Source organism: Triturus cristatus, chromosome 1_2, assembly GCF_964204655.1.
Source record: "Triturus cristatus chromosome 1_2, aTriCri1.1, whole genome shotgun sequence".
Lineage (NCBI taxonomy): Eukaryota > Metazoa > Chordata > Amphibia > Caudata > Salamandridae > Triturus > Triturus cristatus.
The window spans coordinates 842,926,906-842,947,383 of record NC_140580.1 but is presented as its reverse complement, the minus strand read 5'-3'; the positions used below and the strand labels follow the sequence as shown (position 1 = coordinate 842,947,383).

The 20,478-nt window shown below is 43.7% G+C and overlaps 1 protein-coding gene across 1 annotated transcript in view; it reads left to right on the top strand.

Moving 5' to 3' along the window:
• LOC146868126 (alkaline phosphatase-like) overlaps positions 1–20,478 on the top strand; it is a 215,904-nt gene that overhangs the window by 178,973 nt on the left and 16,453 nt on the right. Inside the window, exons 8-10 of the mRNA XM_085608993.1 lie at positions 8,472–8,606; positions 12,652–12,843; positions 15,282–15,401. Coding sequence (XP_085465119.1) covers positions 8,472–8,606; positions 12,652–12,843; positions 15,282–15,401 — 447 coding nt within the window. The remainder of the gene's footprint in view (positions 1–8,471; positions 8,607–12,651; positions 12,844–15,281; positions 15,402–20,478) is intronic.

Here is a 20,478-nt window from a genome sequence, read left to right as displayed (position 1 = left end):
GCAGTGGATGCATTAGTTCACGAATCCACCAGACCCAGCTTTTCAACTGTATAGGAATATTCCGAATTTGTACCTATTTTAGATGTTTTGAGACCAATTCACAAAGGCAGAGAGTACTATAGGAGTATTACTTCACATATTCCTAAATGGCTTTGTGCAACACCCCCTTAATTGTGATTGCCTTTATTTTGTATCCACAGACGTATTTACACTGAAAGAGTGTCCTCTAACCCCAGTTGTGAACACATCACAATCAAACTAAAACAAGAGCCCACATAACTGATATCCCTTTTGGTCAGGGGAGAGATGACTTTGACTCACACCCATTGCTTTCAACCTCTGGGTGTGTTTCTGTTTTTATCTGAAACTAAATGGCTCTGCTGCAGCAGTCAGAAGTTTGCAATGTCTTCTAGGTGCTTTAGGTGTTGTTTTTGTTTGTACCCGTAGTCATGCCCCTGCTTCAATTGATGGCCAAGCAAAATTGAACTATGTTTGAACACATCCCATTTTTAGGTCTCGCCTGACCCAGCGCATGCGCTGGTCTGGCGAGACTTTTTGAGAGGGCTCCAAAAAGTGCTACCAGGCCAGCCTAGAGCTACAGTGCATGTGCGCGGGCGCCGCGCTTGCCGCGATTATTTTCACATTCGCGGCCGCACGGCCGCTTGGCTTAGCCAATAGGTCTCGCTTTTGGGACCTTATAAGTATTTAGTTATGCAACTGTTGCATGGCTAAACACTTATAAGGTCCCAAAGGCGAGACCTATTGGCTATGCCAATGCTTGTTTAATTATGTTCCCAGTATTTCTTTTAGCAATTACCGTTTTTATGCATTTCTTTTTAATCACGAGCAACACTTGTTAGATCAGCTCTTAACTATCACTTCAACTTTGTGGCTCATTAAATAATTGTAAGTAATTTTCTCATTGTATAGGACAATTTCAAGTAATTGAATATGTTTCTTGCAGAGTGAATTTTTTATCGTGCTTTTCCTGCTTTTTTTGAAATTCGCGATTCATTCGAAAACGGGGACAATAGAAATACTTCTTTAGGGACCACATTCTCTTACTGGCGATATATTATTCACCGTTAGAGGACAGCATTGTTCTTTTCATAATCATTTCCATCATTGTTTTTTTCAATTTAGGCCTTCTTTTCGAGTGATCCAATTAATGTGATATGTACTGAACCTATCACTTCACATATCACTTCACATATCCCGGATTCTATAATGACTAAGCAATAGTGGACCATGAATAAACATTATATCTGGAAATGTTTAGTATATATAAGAACAGAAAGTTATGCATCTTCCATAACATTGGTTCTTAGGGCTACTGTGGCTGCTTGTTCTGAAAGTTGCATTACTATCGAGCCAAAATGGAAATGGCTTTCGTTAGCTAAGCAGGTTCTGGAAATAAGCTTATCTAAATGCACATATTCTACAAAAAAAATGTGGAGATATTCCAACAGTGCTTAATTTGTAAAAAAGAAAATAAGTGCCTAGGCCCTCATCAGGAGGCCACTGCAGCTTGCATCAGCCATTGCCCATGCCAGGATGTCATTGCCAGTAACAACACAACTATTAACCATCACACTCCTACATACATGCCAACATTTCAGAAGAGCAAAGTGGGAGATTTAAAAAAAAATGGGGAATGGGGCCTTGAATCAGGTTACTGTCATGTATGGGCTTTGTCAGGACTGGACATTTGAAACGCAAATGCACGTTTTTTTCTTACATTTCAGAATCATGGAGCACAATGGCAGGAAGAGAGAGGGTGATGCAAGTGTTGTGCACTGGCCTGGCAGGTTGCTGGCAGTGCATACAATCCCCCTGGTGTGTGGCAGCCCGGTCTGAAAGAGCTTCCCAGGCACACACACAGCCGCCCCCGAGTACTTCACAGGTCTGTAAAAGACCATTCGCTTGTTAATGGGGCTTTCTTGGTTTTTCACCCCTTCTAGAACCCCTGCATCCCCACTCAGACTATTCCTGGAAGAATTAGCACGTTACACAATACCAAGCCCTGTCATCTGAAACCCCAGAGGAATCAGGTTTTTGCTTGCTGGAATCGGGAGGCGGGAGATTAGCCTTGAAATCGGTAGTCTCCCGCCTGAATCGGGAGGGTTGGCATGTCTGCTCCTACAGGTGTGACAATTCAGAATGTTCTAGGCCTCTAATGCTATAAGAACGGCTTGAGCAGCATGTATTAGTCGTTTTTAATGTATAGTGAACTAATAAACATCTGTTGTTGTTCTCATTCAACTACACAAACAGCGCCACCATGTGGCTGGCTGTCATAAGTGCCGGTGTTGGCAATTAAGTGCCGGTGCTGAACACCAGATACCACCGGCTCAAATTAAGCACTGTTATTTCTAGCCAAATGTACATTTACTCTAATAATGTACATCTGAACATACCAAAGTACTATCACATAAAACAATGTACATTTCTAGACCAACCAATCTGCAACCACATAAATGAAGGTCCGTTTCTTACAGTATCTGCACAACATCACATTCATTGCAGTCACTTGCATGTGCACCAAGTCAAAGCACCATAAATGCAGTCATATTTTACAAGAGAAATATAGTACTGGGTATAAAAGTGCTCTAATTACAAGTGTGGAACCAGAAAGTATTCCTATTGAACTTTGTGGCACATAACTCTTCTTACTTAGTCAATTTCATTAATTTATTAAAAGTTTCCAAATTTAGTTAAGGGTACGGAGTACGCACTGCAACACCTGAAAATCTAAAACTGTCTGAAATAGCTCATGTAATGGGCTTTTGAACAAAGCACATAATAGCGCAATACAGAATCCTCCATTCATGTCCAGCTAAAACTATTTCAACCTGTCATAGGCCAGCTATTACCATGACAGGTCTCCATTTTGCCAGTGATGCAGACCATTCTCTATCTTTACCCTTTATTTTACGATATTTGTGGAGCACCTTGTTATGCTTTTGGTGTATTTCAGCACTTTTTAAAGTACTTTAGCCTGCACCTTTGTGGAAAACCTTATTTCATTTAACTTACTTATAATAACTTGTGTGACACACATATAGATATCATGTGGTCAAGCCTTAGAGTTGATGGGTGGTGTGTGATAGGACACTAGTGCAGAAAACGTGAGAAACATGCATTCTCCTCACAGTAATCTGGCTCAACACTAGAGACAGCCTGGTTTACTCTACCTATGGATGCAGATCCTATGTGGAACTAGGGTCTCTGGTCCCCAGCACAAAGCCAGAAATGTATATACATGCAGTTGATATCAGTGTTACTGGTCCTTCAGGGGATGCAGGCTGTACATCTCATCTTTGGGTAGACCGGGTGTGCTTCTAATGTATCTAGCTGAGGTTCTCCAGCTAGGTACACGTGCTTCGGATGCAGGCACTCAGAGCTCTCTAACTAGCAGTGCGTGCTTGAAATGCACATGACCAGTGTCCCTTCCAAGTGGATGGCAGGTGGCATCATGCAAGGTGGTCGCAGTTAGTGGGATGGGACTCAGTCTGGTCCTGCACCCCTACAGCCATGGTCCTCTGAAGCAAGGCACGTTGGAACTCAATGTCTCATTCTTAGGGGAGTGATGAACACAACTGTGTGCGGGTGTCCTGGGTGCAAGGAGCTTCCGGAGCACACATGGGTGGCAACCACGTCCCATGATACAGCAGCACACAATTAAGCAGCCGATTTCAGGGGGGGGGCAGAAAAGATTCCTACCTCAAACAAGCCACCCTCCAAAGGTAGTTTGTGCGAATGAGGTATTCCCACTCTCTACAACTGATAGCAGGCAAGAATGATAGATCAGTCTTGAAGATGATCACCTTTCATCAGGCTCTGTAATGGGATTGGTCTCCACTCTGAGCAGCAGTCAGTGACTTGGGTAGTGAGTCTCAGGACAGGCACACCAGCAGCCGAGCCTTAGGGGCTCATTACGATGGCGGTGGCGACCGTTACGCCATCGTAACCTGAAATACCCCTGCCATATTATGATGGCAGTGGGTTTCGCGGCAGACGCAAAGTCCATCCGCTGCTTTTCCGCCAGTCGGCAATCGTTCCGATTGTCGGCCGGGCGGTGCTGGGCCAGTAATATGGTGGCGGTGCCTAGCAGGCACCGCCAGCCATATTATGATGTGGGTGGTATACAGGCCCTTCCATGGCGGCGATGCGGCCATGGAAGGGCTGGCGGGGATTGGCTTTGGGGGCCCGTTGTGGGACCCCACAGGGGTGGGTGGGTGCTGGGGTGCACTTGGGGGGTACCCATGTTACCCGCCTGCAATTCCCTGCACCAAGTGGCAGACACTGCGTGGTGTCTGCCACGTGGTGCAGGGAAATGATGTACATGCCCTTTTACCCTTGCGGACGGTGCTGCAGCCAGCAGCACCGTCCGCAATGGTAAAAGGCCAGGATGCACCCGCCAGAATGGCGGGCACATCCTAATTGGGCCGGTGTGACCGCCGCACATCTGGCGGTCAGTCCCATCACTGTTATAGTGGCGGGCGGACTAATGTCCGCCCACCATCATAATGAGCCCCTTAGTTCTTAGAGATTGAAAAGGCTGACCTCCTGCACTCAGGACAAAATATCTCCTTCTCTTCGCTGATTCGCAAAAAACGTGTCTTGGTACTCCTAGGAGCCTAGTCCCTATCCAGTGGCTAGTTTGCACCCGCTGTGGCAGTGGCCCCACTGGCACTCATTTTGGGAGGCTGGAAATCTTTCTGATAGCGCACGAATGTTGTGTAAACAGTGGAAGACTGGTGCTGGCCTCTTCACACAACACAAAAAAGTGTGTTTGGTGAATGGCAGATTGCTGACCTGGTAGGATTGTGGCAGAAAGAGGATTGAGGTGGTGAAGGATGAGTTCTATGAAGACGATATTGATATTTGGAGGAACGGTAGGTCCATGCCACCCGTTAAATTGAAGAAGGGAATTATTTACGTGGTGCATGAATGGCATTTGGGACGCAGCATTACACAGAAAAGAGTGATGGAAAAGGTTTGGTGGCCAGATATGGACTGGATGGTGTAGAATGCAGCAACGCGGTGTCTAGCGTTATCAAGTGTGATCAGGGCGTGAAGGTAGTGAGTGGACCTTCAGTTCCTGTCTCCGTTCCTGATGATGTGTGGAAACAAAGATGCTCTGCCGATCCTGGGGCCATTGGAGTGTCTTGGTTGAAGTTGTACAGATGCAGTAGTCATGGTTAACTATTTGTTTAAGTGGATTGAAGCTGGTTATCAGTGACGGCCATGTGTGATGTTATAGGAGTGTTGGAGAAGCTGTTTTTGAGGGAAGGGTACCTCAGGGGTTCATTATGGACAATAAGCTGTAGTTGCGTGACGGGGAGATGACTGAGTTTTTGTCTGGACAAGTTGCTGAACACGCTGGGCTGCACTGTACACCCTTTTGTCTCATTGGTGTTTTTATCGTTCAATAATCGCCCGTGAGGGTATCCAGGTGATCTGTAGCGGGTGTGTCAGGTCGGCCTTTGGGCTTGCTCAAAAAGCCAGGTCTGCAGCTTCTGTGAGGCTGAGGTAAATGGACAAATGGAAAGGGTTAAAAAAGGCTTACAGTTGCTTTCAAGAATCATTTGTCATGGCAAATGAGTTAGAGGAGTGACTGAGGGCACACAGAGCAACAGCCCATACTGGGACCGAATTTGCTCCATTTCTGTTGAAGGGTAGAAGGTCTGCGTTGTGTCCCATATGAATGGCACGTAAAGACAAAAGTGTGGATTTGGAAGAAGTGAAGAATAAGGATGATAAGAGGCAAGCAGAGCATAAAAATATGTATCAAGGTGTTATGACGAGTTGTTCATTTCTTGATTCGTAATTTGGTTCTTGTAAGAAAACCTGTGTTTTTTTGTTTTTGTGGAATGTGGTATGGTGCTCTTAAGGTGACCGACGTGGTGTTTAATCATTTAGTAGTGGAAGGAGTTTGTAAATCGAGCAAGGATTGTGTCGGTAGCACTACGTAGCTTGCTTGAACTGTGGTGTGGGTGTATTATTTGGTGAGTGTGTACGTCCGCGTGGGTGTATGGTGTTTTAGAGTATTAAGGTGGGAAGGGGGTCTTTGTTGTGATCTGTCGTTTGTATTCTACATTCTTGTTCTTCAAGTTGTTACGTCATTTGAAATATTCTTGCATTATCTGCTTTACTGACACCTCCACGACACTCAGAGATACTTTTATCAAAGTGTCAATAGATCAAGCACTAGTAGCATCAGCACCTGCCTCTGATTCTCTGCCTTCAGGGCCTCCTCCCTGTATCCACCCTGGCTACCGCCGGCCCTCTTCCAGGTGAAAAACTAGTACATCTGGGCCTTAGGATCCTAAACCTTTGTATAGCCATACCACGTGTTACCGAGGTCCTGTTTCATGAACGTTGTAAACAGAACTCCCAGGGTCACACATAGAGGCAACCGAGAGCTGGACATCCTCACTTAAATCCTTGTTTGCTGTGACACAGACTTTCATTGTTGAGTCTGTGTGACTTTCAATCATGCAACAAATTCTGTTTTTTGGAAAGGGCATTAACATAAAGTCTTTATGCAAAACTCTCTTAACCCCTTCAGCGCGGCGCGGATTACCGCTGTGCTGAAGGTTCTATTACGCGGGCGGGGCCATGACGGAGCGGTTCCGTCATACGCACAGCGCAACCGACGCGCATGACGGAACCGCTCCGTCACTCGCATCGATGTGGTTAATCAGTCTCCTTTTCTTCTGTCCAGTTTTTCTGTCTCTTTTCTGATCCATCTCGTTTTCTCTCATTAACTCTTACTCTGTAATCCTAAAGGCCCAATGAAAATATAGGGGTATATTTATTAAAATTGTGCGGCGTGTTTTTGTCACAAAAGTGATGCAAATCGATGCAAAATCTTTTTTTACCAATTTACTCTCCATCACAATAGTTATTTTGCACTGGAAAATCACTTGAAAGTAATGCAAATCAGCGCATAGTGCTGCTTTGCATTACTTAGCACCAAGGGGGGGGGGGGGGTGCATGGGCGTTCCCATGCAACCACCCATGGTTTTTGATGCAAACCCTATTTACTAAAACAAATAGACAAGGTTTTGCGGCAAAAAACAGCACCCATTTAAAATAGGCCCTATCACGGAGAAATGCTTTTATTTCTCCTTTCTTTTCCGACTTTGCATGTGTGCTGCACTGTAACGCACACATACAATGTGGGCAAAGTTTTAAAGTTAGTTTAAGCATAATAGTTTGTACTAGAAGGTATCCTTCCAGTATAAAACCTATGCTAGACCTATGCAGACATCCTTGCACCATGGTGCAAAGGTGTCTGCATGGTGCACAGCAGCAAATTTCAGCCCCGGGGCCAGGGAGAGGGGATCAGAGTGCTATATTACGGTAAATACGGCTCTCTCCTCCTCTCTTCTTCTCTTGCAATGCAGCGCAGCATTTTTGGCTGTTGCGCTGCATTGCAATAGATTTCAGTAAATCTGGGCCGAGGTCTCAAAAGCATATTGACCAATGCTCAGTACACACTACACTTACAAATGCTCCATTTACCACAAAATGTTTGAATCAAGTCTTTGAGGAAAAATGCATCTTCTATCTAATATGTAAATCGTACAAGATTGTGATCAAGGGTAATGGAATTTAGTGCTTTCAAACCATGTGACCATTCGGGCCTCATTTACAAGAAATTGGCTTAGGGCAGCGCCGCAAGGCTTCTTGCTGTGCTGCCCTACACCAATTTGAAAGGGCAGGTATACACCGTATTTGCAAGATACAGTGCATTCCTATCCTTTCTGCCAACGCCAGTGCACAATTTGCAGCCGAGCTCCAACACAGACACCTTTGCACCATGGTGCCAGGGTGTCTGTGTTGTTGGGGTAATTGTTTTGTGCAAGAAGGAGCACCTTCCTGCACTAAAACCACTGAAGAGTTAAAACAAGGAGGATGAGTGGGCTACATAAAGCCTAATATTAGCTGTATCAGGTCATATTATTTTTGTGTGGCTGAGGTCAGTGCTTGAAATTGAAATATAAATACATGTGTGCTCACTAATCGAGAGTACCTGTATGCTACTGAGAAGTGCAGGTGCTCTCCTATGAAAAGTATTGCATCCCTGCTCAGAAGTGCAGGTCCTCTCCCTTTCAGATTAGAGAAGTGCAGGTATTAAGTACGTGTGAGTACCTGTCCATTTAAAGCACTGGTTAGGGTAGAATGATGCCCCAGAAACGGCTTATGACAGGTTGACCACACCTTTAAACTTGTGGCTTAGCAAAGGTGCCTTGAGCAAGTACAGATAACGCCCACATGCCCAGAGTCTGGTATAAAAGACTGCCATAAATGGGGTATTGGGGGCCTTCACACCCATGAGCCATTGCACCTGCTGCAGTATTGCAGACAGGCCTTTGCTTCTAAGTGGAAATGTTTAGTACTTCTATCCCTATCACCCCCATCCAGTTCTTATGTCTGAGTGCTTCTGTCCCCTGTCACAGGTCTCTTCGAGCCCGTGGATTTGATGTATGAATTGAATAGAAATACCTCTACAGACCCCTCTCTGACGGAAATGGTGAGTGTTGCCATCCGTATCCTCAAGAAGAACCCTAACGGATACTTCCTGCTCGTGGAAGGTGAGTATGCCCAGACGTGGGTTCCCTGTTCACTACACCACTGGATTCAAGCTAGCCTGGCTGATGAAGGGTGATGCCCTGATACTGGTCCCAGGATGTTTGTTTCAGGTCCAGGGAGGACCTGGCTTGGCAGTTCAGGCTGGACTGTTTCCATGAGGTGCAGGGTCAAGACTGATTTTCATATGGCTGGGTCCAAACTGGGGTGGTGTGGTGAGCAAAATCATGATGGATTTAACCCAGATCTTTGTGACTGTGTGAATGTTTGCATTGTCCAGCATTCCGTCAATCAATTGTTTCTTTTGCACGTGGAAGGTTAGTTGCAACCTCCCTCATTGTGGATGGATACTGGAGGGAGACAGGTGGCACATATCATAGGCGAATATGGAGATGGCAAAGGCCCATTGGTGGGAGGACAGTGAGAGGACCAGTACAATTACTAGATGTGTGTGGGGGGATTATGATTGAAGGTTTTCTTAGCCTATAAAGGGGGTCGGATGCACTAATAATGGGCGAGCAATTGTGGAGATGAGCAGAACTATTCATGAATGGAGGATTTAGCAAGGGGATTATGAATTAATGGGTGGACAGAGGGGAACACAAATAGATTATCAAGAGGTGTGGCATTGGAGAAGAGGGTGGAGATTTTAATAGGGGGATGTACAGATAGGCATTAACAGATCTAATAGAAATAAGGGCTATAAACCTTTTTTCATATGGAGGATTGGCAGTGGAAAAGAATGAAATTGCCTTAATGAGGCTCTTTTAGGTCAGAGGAAATCAAAGGATAAAATTTGGTTTACGTTAACCGTAATAACTGAAAATAGTTCCTTTCCCTTCCAATCTCCCTCCCTTTGACCATGCCCCTTTTCACCAGTTATACATTGATATAAAGGGTTACGAGGATTCAAAGTTAAATGAGTAATATTTTAGCATGGTCTGTGTTAGAAATTGGGTGATTGGTTGACTGGGGTGTGAACTTTAGTCAAACAGCAACCACCATCCTAGTCAGGGTAAGTCACAATCACACACTAAATTAACCTGTGCTTGCCCTCTGGTACCTTGGCAGAGAGCAGTCAGGCTTAACTTTAGAGGCAATGAGTAAAGTATTTGTGCAACACTTTAAAAAGTAACACAGTGAAAACACCAACAAAAATACTCCACACCAGCTCTGAAAACTAGAGATTAATTTTATAAATAAAACAAGACCAAAATGACAAAAATAAAATAAGTAGAAGTAGAGATATGAATGTTTGCAGAATAAACTGTGACTGGGGTGGCACCACTTGGCAGGGTAGATTAACAGATGGCAGAGTCCAGGTGAAGCAGCCCAACGGTTTGAAGTCTTTTATGTTCTTAAGACTTCAGATCAGGAGGTAAGCCAGCAAGCCCTTGGAGTTACTCTGGGCTCAAGTGATGCAGATCCATTCCTTCTCACCCAGGCAAGGGAACAGCAGACAGCAGGGCAGCACAGCAATGCAGGATTCCAGCAAAGCAGCAGCCCAGCAGCAGTCCAGCAGAAAGGCAGTCCTTTCAGCAGCACAGCAGTTCTTCTTCCTGGGGGAGTGGTCACAGGTCCAGAAGTGTACTGAAATCATGGTTCAAAGGTCCAGTGCTTATACCCAGTTGTGCCTTTGAAGAAGGGTCTTTGAAGTGCACAGAGGTCCTCCCTTCCTGCCCTGGCTCCAAACTCACCACAGGGTGGGTATGCAGCCCTTTGTGCATGGACAGGACACAGCCTATTCAGGTGTAATTGTGAAGCTGTGCCCAGCTCCTCCCTCCCATCTCCCAGGATGGCCCATCACATTATACCTAAGCTCCCTTTGTGTGTGGCTGTCTAGAGGGAATACACAAAGCCCAGCTGTCACCCAACCAAGAATGAACAGAGACAGGCAGCATTCACCAAATGGCTAAAGTATGAAATTCCAACTTCCTAAAAATGGAATTCATAGAATTACAATTTAAAAAATCTACTTCACCATACATTGTGATTTTGAATTGGGATTCCAGAGACACTAGACTTGGGGGTCTTATCTCTTCCCAATTGGAAATTATACTTATAAAACTGCACTAAGGTAATTCCAATGTTATCCTATGGGAGAGATAGGTCTTGTTATAGTGAAAAACGACATTGGTAGTTTTTCCACAGTCAAGACATGGAAACCTTAAAAGAACACGTCCTGCCTTTAAAGAACATTGCACCCTGCCCTGTAGATTATACATGGTCTACATTAGGGCTGTCTTATATAATGGTTGTTTTGCCAGATCGCATGGCAGAGTAAACTGGACACACAGGCTCAGCAGTGATAGACCTGAGTCATGGTTATAGGGCTACTTAAGTGGGTGGCTCAATCAGTGCTGCAGTCCCACTAGTAGCATTTAATTTACAGTCCCTGGGTACAAGGGGTACCACTTCACTAGGGACTTATAAGTAAATTAAATATGCCAATTGGGCGATAAACCAATGTTACCATGCATATGGGAGAGAGAACAAGCACTTTGACACTGGTTAGCAGTGGTAAAGTGCACAGAGTCCTAAAGTCAGGAAAAAAACAAGATCAGAAAAGTGGAGGAGGTAGGCAAAAAGTTGGGGGGGAGAGACCACCCAAAGGTTGTCTAATCTAACAGTTTGATAATGGCCTATGCTAGAAAATAGAAAAGTTGATAATGCCTTATATACTACTACAAATTCTATGTTGTATTAGGAAGTTCAAATCAACAAAAAAGAGATTCCACTTGATTATATCCGAAACCTAAGAGGAATATTTATTCTGAAAAATGTAAATTGTATCATCATGATTGTGGGACCACGTTACTAATTCCTTAACTGATGATAGTTATATAAAATATATATCATATTTAGTTTGCTTGAATCCCAAAGACAAAACCGCAAACATGCAACATATGTTACAACAAAATATAAAAATGATCTATCCTTTAAAAATATTTTTTTCTAATACCAAATACACAGATGTTTTCTCTCGACCATGTCTCATTAATATTTCATCAAATCCTACTATTTTGTATTTTTATCATCACACAGGATTACAAATTACAAGTTTTTAACTGTTAATACATTGTATAATGTAAAAAGCAGTGATGGTTTTCTAAGCAATTGTCAATGCCACGTTTCGGTCATTGTTGGTTTTCTCACTTAACTGGCCTGTTAATTTAAAGTAGGGATGAGATTAACTTGCGTAATTCTGTGAAAGTACACCCAATTACGCATGAAGAGTAATTCTGTGTTTAGCAATATTTCTTAGCACAAATATACCCTCTTGTGTCCAAAATGGGCACAAGATGCATTTTGCACTAAGAAGTAGTGCTAAATGTACTCTCGGGGTAGGATTTTTCACCAGCATTTAGCGCCTTTTTCTTAGTGCAAAATGCCTCCTTGCTTCCAAAATAGACGTAAGAATGCATTTTGCTCTAATAAGTAGTGCTAAATGTACTCTTGGGGTAGGATTTTACCCCAAATTACTCCTGGCATTTAATGCTATTTTCTTAGCACATAATGCACCCTTTTGTTCAAAATGGATGCGAGGATTCATTTTGCGCTAAAATATAGCTCTAAATGCAGCAGAACAAGTATAGCAAGCATGAGCAGCCACTCACTAAATGTGTTTTCGCAGTGGTATTTTACCCCCAAATTACTCTTAATTACGCGGGAAGGAGTAATTGGGCTATTATATGTAATTCTGAGTCTAAAAGGATTTAGAATTTTGAAATCACTCCAAATACTTTGGCATAATTGAAATTCCACCCGGACATATTTTAGGGGGATTACTGTTTTTGTAGTTGGTATTAAAATGGTGTTAGGGTACTAAAATGTCCGCATTAGCTTTCCACAAAGGATGGAAATGTAGCTGATGCCCTCACAAGATAGTTTTGATTACCCCTATATGTCAAGAGAGGTTTATAGTCTTAATCCCACATTTGAAGGTTATTCAGTGCTATCCAAATATCCACGAACTGTGAGAGAAGAAGGACTCATCCTGAGATCTTGCCCTTAATGGTTCCTGCTTCTGACCCTCTTCTCTTTCTCCAGGAGGAAGGATCGATCATGCCCACCATGAAGGGAAGGCTCAGCTGTCGCTGCACGAGGCAATAGAAATGGACAACGCCATTGGCCTAGCAGGCCGGATGACCTCAGAAAGCGACACCTTGACCGTGGTCACAGCTGACCATTCTCATGTTTTTATGATTGCCGGCTACCCCAGTCGTGGAAATCCCATCTTCGGTAAGTACCATTGCCTCTTTTTATGTAGAGGTCCAAAAGCACATACAGTGACAGCGGTAGGAATACTGTGGTAACCTTTAATACTGAAATAACCTTCGACCATTATTCCAGGGTTTTAAGTGGGATGAAAAGACTGGGAGGTCTCTCAAAGGGGTGTGACCAAAGTAATCAAGGGCATGGGTTAAAAACACAAGCTAAAAATCTGTGCTTAGCATAGTGTGCCACCCAACTTGTATTTTGCTGTTTCTGTTATTGCATCCAGATATATGATACAACAAGTAGGGACAATTGCCTTTGTCAATGGTTGTTAGTTGCATAAGATAAATAAGCAGCAACTATGGCTTGTTGTATTTAACATTGAAAAAGCTTCCACTTAAAGCCCTGGTGACACCACGACAATGTTGCTGCTCCTGAGTTTCAAAAAGAGAAGGGAATTCCAGAGAGAAAATGTTTCTCTTTAAAGGATTTTCCTTCCCCTACAAGGCTCAGCTGACATGACGTCATGCCGTAACTTCTCCACTGGTGAGAAGTGAGCAGTGTGGGCACGCGCACATCGATGTGCCTGCTGTCACTGCAGTCCGGAAAAAAACGGACCACCTGTGCCAGGGCACAAAACAGAGCCCGATAGAGTCCCGTTTCGAGGCCCCCTTTCAAAAACTGCCGGTGCTCAGACCCGGTGAGACCCGGCCAACTTATAGCCTTGCATTACTCCTTCGTTGAATAACGCTCTCACAAAGATCTGTCCATGAAATGTTAGACTATGTGGCTTAATAGAAGAAAATCCAGAACAGAAAAGTATTGTGCTTTCCGAAGAAGTCTCAGGCCTGTTTCAGTGGAGTTTATCGTTGTGTGCATTACAGTGTTCTCTTACAAGCGATGCTGAGAATGTGAAATAAGTTGCCCTAGAGAGGTGATGTGGCCAAAAGGCCAAAAATCCGACCTTGTAACTGCGGAAGCTGGTTCGGCTCACCATCCTTCTATTTTGGGTAAATCTCTTAATCTTACCATCCCCAAATAAAGCAGCGTGTAATGTAATCTGATTGTTATTTTAAAGGCTCTAATGCCCTTGGGTCAAATTTGCCCTATATAAAATTGCAAAAAATTGATTCTAAGGACAAAAACATCATTCAGAGACGTGCACTCTAGGCGCCATTCCTTTATATGGTGTTTACTTTTTTAGTAGCTCCCAATATTTATGGTCTGGGGGGGGGGGGGCTTACTATTGTTGATTGTGGAACATTGGAAGCAGCTTTAAGCATTAGTGGTTCTCTTTTTTCTCATTGCAGACTTTCAGGGAGGAAGTTGGATGCTTTTTACTCTGTTCTCGTAAATTATGTAAAGATTGTTTCCAAGAGGTAGAACATATTTGTTTCTGTATTTCCATGAGCTCAGACTACAGTTGCCAAGGTCTTAAATCCCTATGTCAAGACTAGTGCTTCCCCCACCTACAGCCCTTTAAATCTTAGCCCAGATCTTTCGACATTGCTTCATTTCCCATCAAACCACATGTTCCCACACACCCAGATGCAACCATCACCATCATTGAGTCCTGGTTCAACCCAGCAGCTCGGCCTGCATAGACTCATGAATGCATACATCATCCTAGGGAAAGACAATTCTGCAAAGTCCGTGGACACAGCTGCACTCATACAAAGAGCACCTACGCTGCAGCAGCATCACAATTCAATCTTTCTGCATTTTTAAATCCCTCACCACGAAAATTCCCTTCAACAATGATAAACACACTATAACTAGCATCATCTTCCACCCTCTGTGTAATGATAACACTTTCAGTTGTGATCTCACCAAATGTATGGCTTACTAACTCCTGTCTCCTTATGACTGCTTATGCATCAGTGGCTTCAAACACCATCAGGCAAAGATACAAACAAGATCACCAGTAAACTGAAAGATGTTCTGGGAAAAATATCTCATCCAGTACTCTAAGTCCCATACATAAAATAAAGTCCTCATCATTGACCCCATTATTGGCAGGCAAGAAATCATGTCACTTCTACACTCTCTGCCAAAATTTTGCCCTAATATCTCTCTTTTTTAACTCCACTGCACTCCTTCTGTGCAAGGTACGACACCCGGAAAAAGCCAGATAACTGCCAGGGACCACCAAAACATTGATCAACAGCTGCACTGATCCTGACTTAGCAATCGTGGAATAAAACTCCAGTCTTATCAAAATACTGGTATACACTGCCACTCCTCTCACCACCATCTTCTCAGCCAAGAAACTGTTTTGTTCCTTAGTGTATGGATTTTTATTGAAAGGTAAGGTCATTATCTCTTTTTTCTTTCCAAATTTTGCCTCTGGTTTAGCAAAGGATGAACAAACAGGCAGCTAAAATCTGTGACTTCCCTTGGCTTGCTGTACATGTATTGATCAATGTTACCCTTACTGACTTGCATCTGTCTCTTGTGTCCAGGCCTCGCACCTGATTTGAGTGATATTGATGGGAAACCTTACACAACCCTTTTGTACGGAAACGGACCAGGGTACAAACTAGTGAACGGCAGCAGAGAGAACGTTTCCAGTGTCGATACCAGTAAGTATGAGCGACCGACGGACAATTGCAAACTGTGCAGAAAAGGTGAATGTACTATGAAAACACAATAAGGTATATTCCTGGTATGTTATGGAACAAAAACCCTGGTGCACACAGAGACTTTGTGCCATGTGATTTGGTGTCTGCTCAGTCAATGAGTTATATTGACTGATTGTTTTTTTTTTTTTAAAGATCTGTATTTTTGCATTGTTTTACTGGGACACTGCAAGGGTCCCTCAGCTGGGTGGGGCCAGACTTGGGAGGACCATATTGAGGAGGTTAGCACACTAGATGTGCAAGGAAGACTATTTGAAGAAAGTTAATGTGCAGACACCCCGATGGCACATGGAAAGTGCCCCAAAGGAAAGCCCATCTGTGCCCGTCTTTGCCCGCACAGGGCCAATGGCCAGTCTTAATGTCTGATTTGCCATATATCCGGCAAAACAGCTTCGCACACTGAATCAAGTAAAATGTCTCCCTCCTTTTGAAGCACTAACAATGATCCTGACTAGCTGGATATTAAATTAAAAGGAGAAGTAGTCGGTAAAGTCGTGCCAGTTGTTCCCTGAAACTAAGCACACTGATACATTGAAGTTTATGTACCAGAATACTAGATCACTGGTAAAACACAGCACTGAGATATCTAAAACACTATGCTCCGAACAACCAGATTGTCTTCTATTAACCAAAACCTAGTTTACTGAAACTTTGGCGCCTTGCTTGTTAGAAGCAGTCACTGATAGCTACAACATTTTAAGTGTTAACTGAAAATAGGACACCATATGAGGTGGTATAGCCACCATCATAAAGCAGTCTTTAGAAGTATCTAAAATTTAGATTGTCCTGTTTAAACTATTATTAAAACATTGGAATGTTGGGAGCACCATTGAAAACAATGAAGTGCTCCGGGCTTCTAATGGCCGGTAGAAGCCCAGCTCTCCAACATTCCAATATTTGCTCACAACTGTTGCTTTGAACAAAGGCCACAGAGAGCCCAAGGGGATTTCAATGCCCTCGGGCTCTGTGAGGCCGTTGTTTTACAAATTAGAACATTCTACCCTCTTGGCACGGAATGTTCAAATAGCCTTAGAGCCCTCAGTAGCAGGCTCTACTGGCCTTACAGGCCCTCTCCCTTGTTAAAGGCCCGAAAACGCTGGAACGGGCCTTTAATGGCCGGTAGAGCCCGCTATGGCAGGCTCTATTGCTTTAGTAGGCAATGCTTCTGTGACAATACTATTAGTTTACTGCCCTCCACACTAAATGCCAAGTTTTCCTATAGTTTTTTAGAAGATCATATGTTCGTTAGGGAAAACATTCAACAAACTATTAGTTATTGGTGATTTTAACTATAGGGCAGATGAGCTTAACATATACCCAAAGGGAAGTTGAACTAATGAATTCTTTACATCTAATGCAATATGTAAAGTACACTACACACTGCAAACGACATATACTTGACGAGGTATGGTCGCAAAATGACCTGCATATAAACTGCGGTATCAAACCATGTTGATGGTCCGACCCTATTGTGATCCACTTCCCACTTAACATGTACTAAGGGAAGAGTAAATGTCCCCCAGCACAAAGAGAAGTGGTTCGAAGGTGGGGGAAAGTAGATACGTTTTGCCTTCATGTACCGCTGGATCAAAACCAAGAACCAGGAACAAAACCACGAACAAAACCATCCCTAAGTAATAGACCTAATGTGGCCTCTTTTGAATTCAATAACTGGATTTATATGGCAGGTTTTCAAAACATGCCTCCAGAAAGAACACGGGGCAACAGAAAGTCTACCCCCGTGGTTCACTAAAGAACTGAGAAAGGCAAAACTGAGCTTAGATGTACAGATCGAAAATTGAAGAGGAAGGATGATGATTCTGCAAAGTCAGCCTTTGAATACAAATAATTGATAGTGCAGGAGAAATCCAACTTAATCGCAAACAAATTAGGCACTTTCGAGAACCATCAGATTGAGCTATTTGATAAAGTACACTACCTTTCTAATACAGACAGAATCAGTCAGCAGGCGACCCACACGCGGGAAAGCTGCGATGTATTGAATATCTTCTTGAGGGATAAAATCTGTCTTATTAAAATGGGCATAGCAAATATCCCAACTGAGGACTGCATGGTTGGAGAGTAAGGAACCAGTCCTAAGCTCCATTAATTTACTAAACTACAGTGTGAGAATGTTTATCGCCTGCTCATTCAATAAAATCTGGTTCACCAATGGATCCATGTCCACCTAAAGTATGTCAATGGAGGGCTCCCTCTGTAGTAGACCCTCTTACTACTCTTCTGAAATCCTCCGTAAAAGCTGAAGAGGTTCCTACTTCTTTTAAAAAAGCAATTGTGATACCACTTTGAAAGGAATCTGGGAACGACCTAAAAATCCTAAAAAGAAATTCGTCCAATCTCTTTGCTACCATATTGGGCAAAATGACTGGAAGCCCAAATAGCCAAAGAGATGAGTTCCTTCGTATCCAGCTCTAATTACCTCATACCTTTTCAAGCAGCGTTTCGAACACAACACAGTGCGGAAGCAGTAATCATGCCAGTGATAGATAATCTGCAAGGGGATTTAGATATGGACACAGTCCTGTATTGATATTGGTGGCTCTGTTTGCTGTCTTTGATACTGTCGACCACAGGATACTGCTGGATCGACTATAGCTGGCTGGCATTAGAGGGAGAGCCTTTAGCCGACTCACCTCCTTCTTGGAAAACAGGACACAGGCAGTCCAAATAAAACCTCTTACGGCATTGGACCTTAAGATTGAATGCGGGGCCCCACAAGGGTCCGCATTATCCCCCCACGTCTACAATATATACATCCAGCAACTTCTACAAGGAGCTGGTAGAGAGAGAGTGCAGGCTATTCAACTATGCGGACGACTGCCAGATCCTACTCCAGCTTGACACCACAGAAGAAGTACAAGCTCAGTTCAGGAAAAAGATGCACTTAATCTGTAGCTGGATGACACAAAACCATCGGAAATTGTGGACTAACACCTCTGGGCTCTGGAACCGGATGTCATTAAGCCTCTTACAGCAGCTGTTATTGGCTCCAGACTTGATTATGCAAATAGAGTATATCTTGGCCATTCCGATAGTGGCCTAAAGAGACAACAGTTGATTCAGAAAGGGGCAGCCAGGTTGATCTTCAGAGTACCCCACAGAAAACACATCACCCCCTATCTTAAAAATCTTCACTGGCTCCCTATTAAACAACGTTTTACATTTAAAAGATGCTGTTTAGTCTTCAAGGGGCTTATTTACAAGCCCCTTGCACCACTGGTGCATCACTTTTTCCCCATTTAAAAAGTGACGCACTGGCAGAGCAAGGGGTTTGTAAATAAGCCCCTAAGTCTTTAAAGGGAGTGGCTGCTAAATTTCTGAAAGAAAGACTGAAATGATACTCATCTAAAAGGACCCTTCCCGCATCATCAGCCAATATTTCCGTGGTACATAGATTTCAGAAAGTAAGGGCAGGTGAACGAAGGTTCTCAGTACGTGCACCCATGGAGTTGAACGACATACCTGTAGACATCAGAACTATCACTGAACTGACCCCCTTAAGGAATACATTGAAGACATGGCTTTTTAAGCAAGTCTTAGGATAATCAAGCTTGGAACAGATTTTCTCACTCATTCGCCCCTCTATGACCCAGTGGCGGCTCTTCCGCTAAGGCGGAGGAGCGTCACCCCACTGAGCAGGTCAAAGAGGAAAAAATAAAATGATAATAACTCATTGTTATCGTCATTTTATCTTTCCCCTTGTTCAGCTGGGTAGGGCAGGCTGGGCTACTCTGCTCACAAAGCAGGGGAGGAGTGGTTTGCCCACCGCAAGTGTGCAGGATGCTTTGGCCGGCCGTCTCGAGCCGTTTAAACCATCATGCGCACTTTGCATGGTCTCCAGCCTGCATGGAGAACATGCCCAGCCTCCCATTCTCTGGCTGAGTGCCGATCCACGGCACTCAGACCAATCACAACGCTGCATTGCAGCATTTTAATTGAGTATCGGGAGGCTGGGAGCCGGGTGCTTCCTGCTTCCTGACATGGAAGTGGGCGAAGAGGGAGAGGAGGCGGCGGCAGACAGCAGACAGGTAAGTGTTTATTTTTTTTATGCATTCCCTCCCGCCTCCGGTCCCTCGACACCCCTGCTGTTGTTAAAAACCAGCCGCCACTATTATGACCTCCCAGCGCCAACATACCCTTGGGCAAATGTTGCGGCTTAGAAATACTATGTAACATAACTTAACATTGGGTGTGTTTATGTGTTCAATAGCGAGTTTAATATTAACAAATCCTGAGTTTTTTTAGGTCTCTTTTGTACATAATAATACTGAATTTTTTAACATTTGTTGCTGAATAAAACCACCACAAAAACCTGGTATTAATGCAGAAACACGCACTAGCATGATTTGTGATCATCTCCTAATGGGCACTAGTGCTAAACAGGGTCAAATAGCATTTGAGCTCCTTCTAGCACTGGCCTGATGAACAGAAAAGGCTGGTCGTAGTGCAGGTATTGCATTGTGCTGCGAGCAGTCTTTACCTTTGAGGTACAAGGGATATACAAAACCCTGTACCTCAAAGGAGGTCACAGAGACAAACAAACATCCTTCCTAAATAGCATTAATGAGGCAGGAACCAGCTCCTTGTGACCTATCAAGGATGCTGGTATGTAAGCCTGCACAGGACAGCAGACCTCCATTCCTGCAGAATGCTTTTTAATTTTTTTTTATTGCAGCCGCTGCCCCTTTGACGGGGACGGCTAACAAAAAGAAAACAAGTATTTGCAATGCAATAGGTCTCGCATTTGTGAGAGTTAGAGCTATTGGCATTGTAAATGACAACTGGCATTGTACAATGTGGGACATGGTCTGGTTTAAAGGGAATGTCCAGCATAAACCATGCTGTAAATTACCCCATTGGTTCCAAACATTAGCATCTTATTATACCAACGATTTCTCCTGCATAAGAGACCCCAATGACCCATGCATGGGCTCCATAATGCCAAAAATGTCCCCAGTATGCCAAGGATGGTGAGAATTATGCCATGGATGAGCACCAT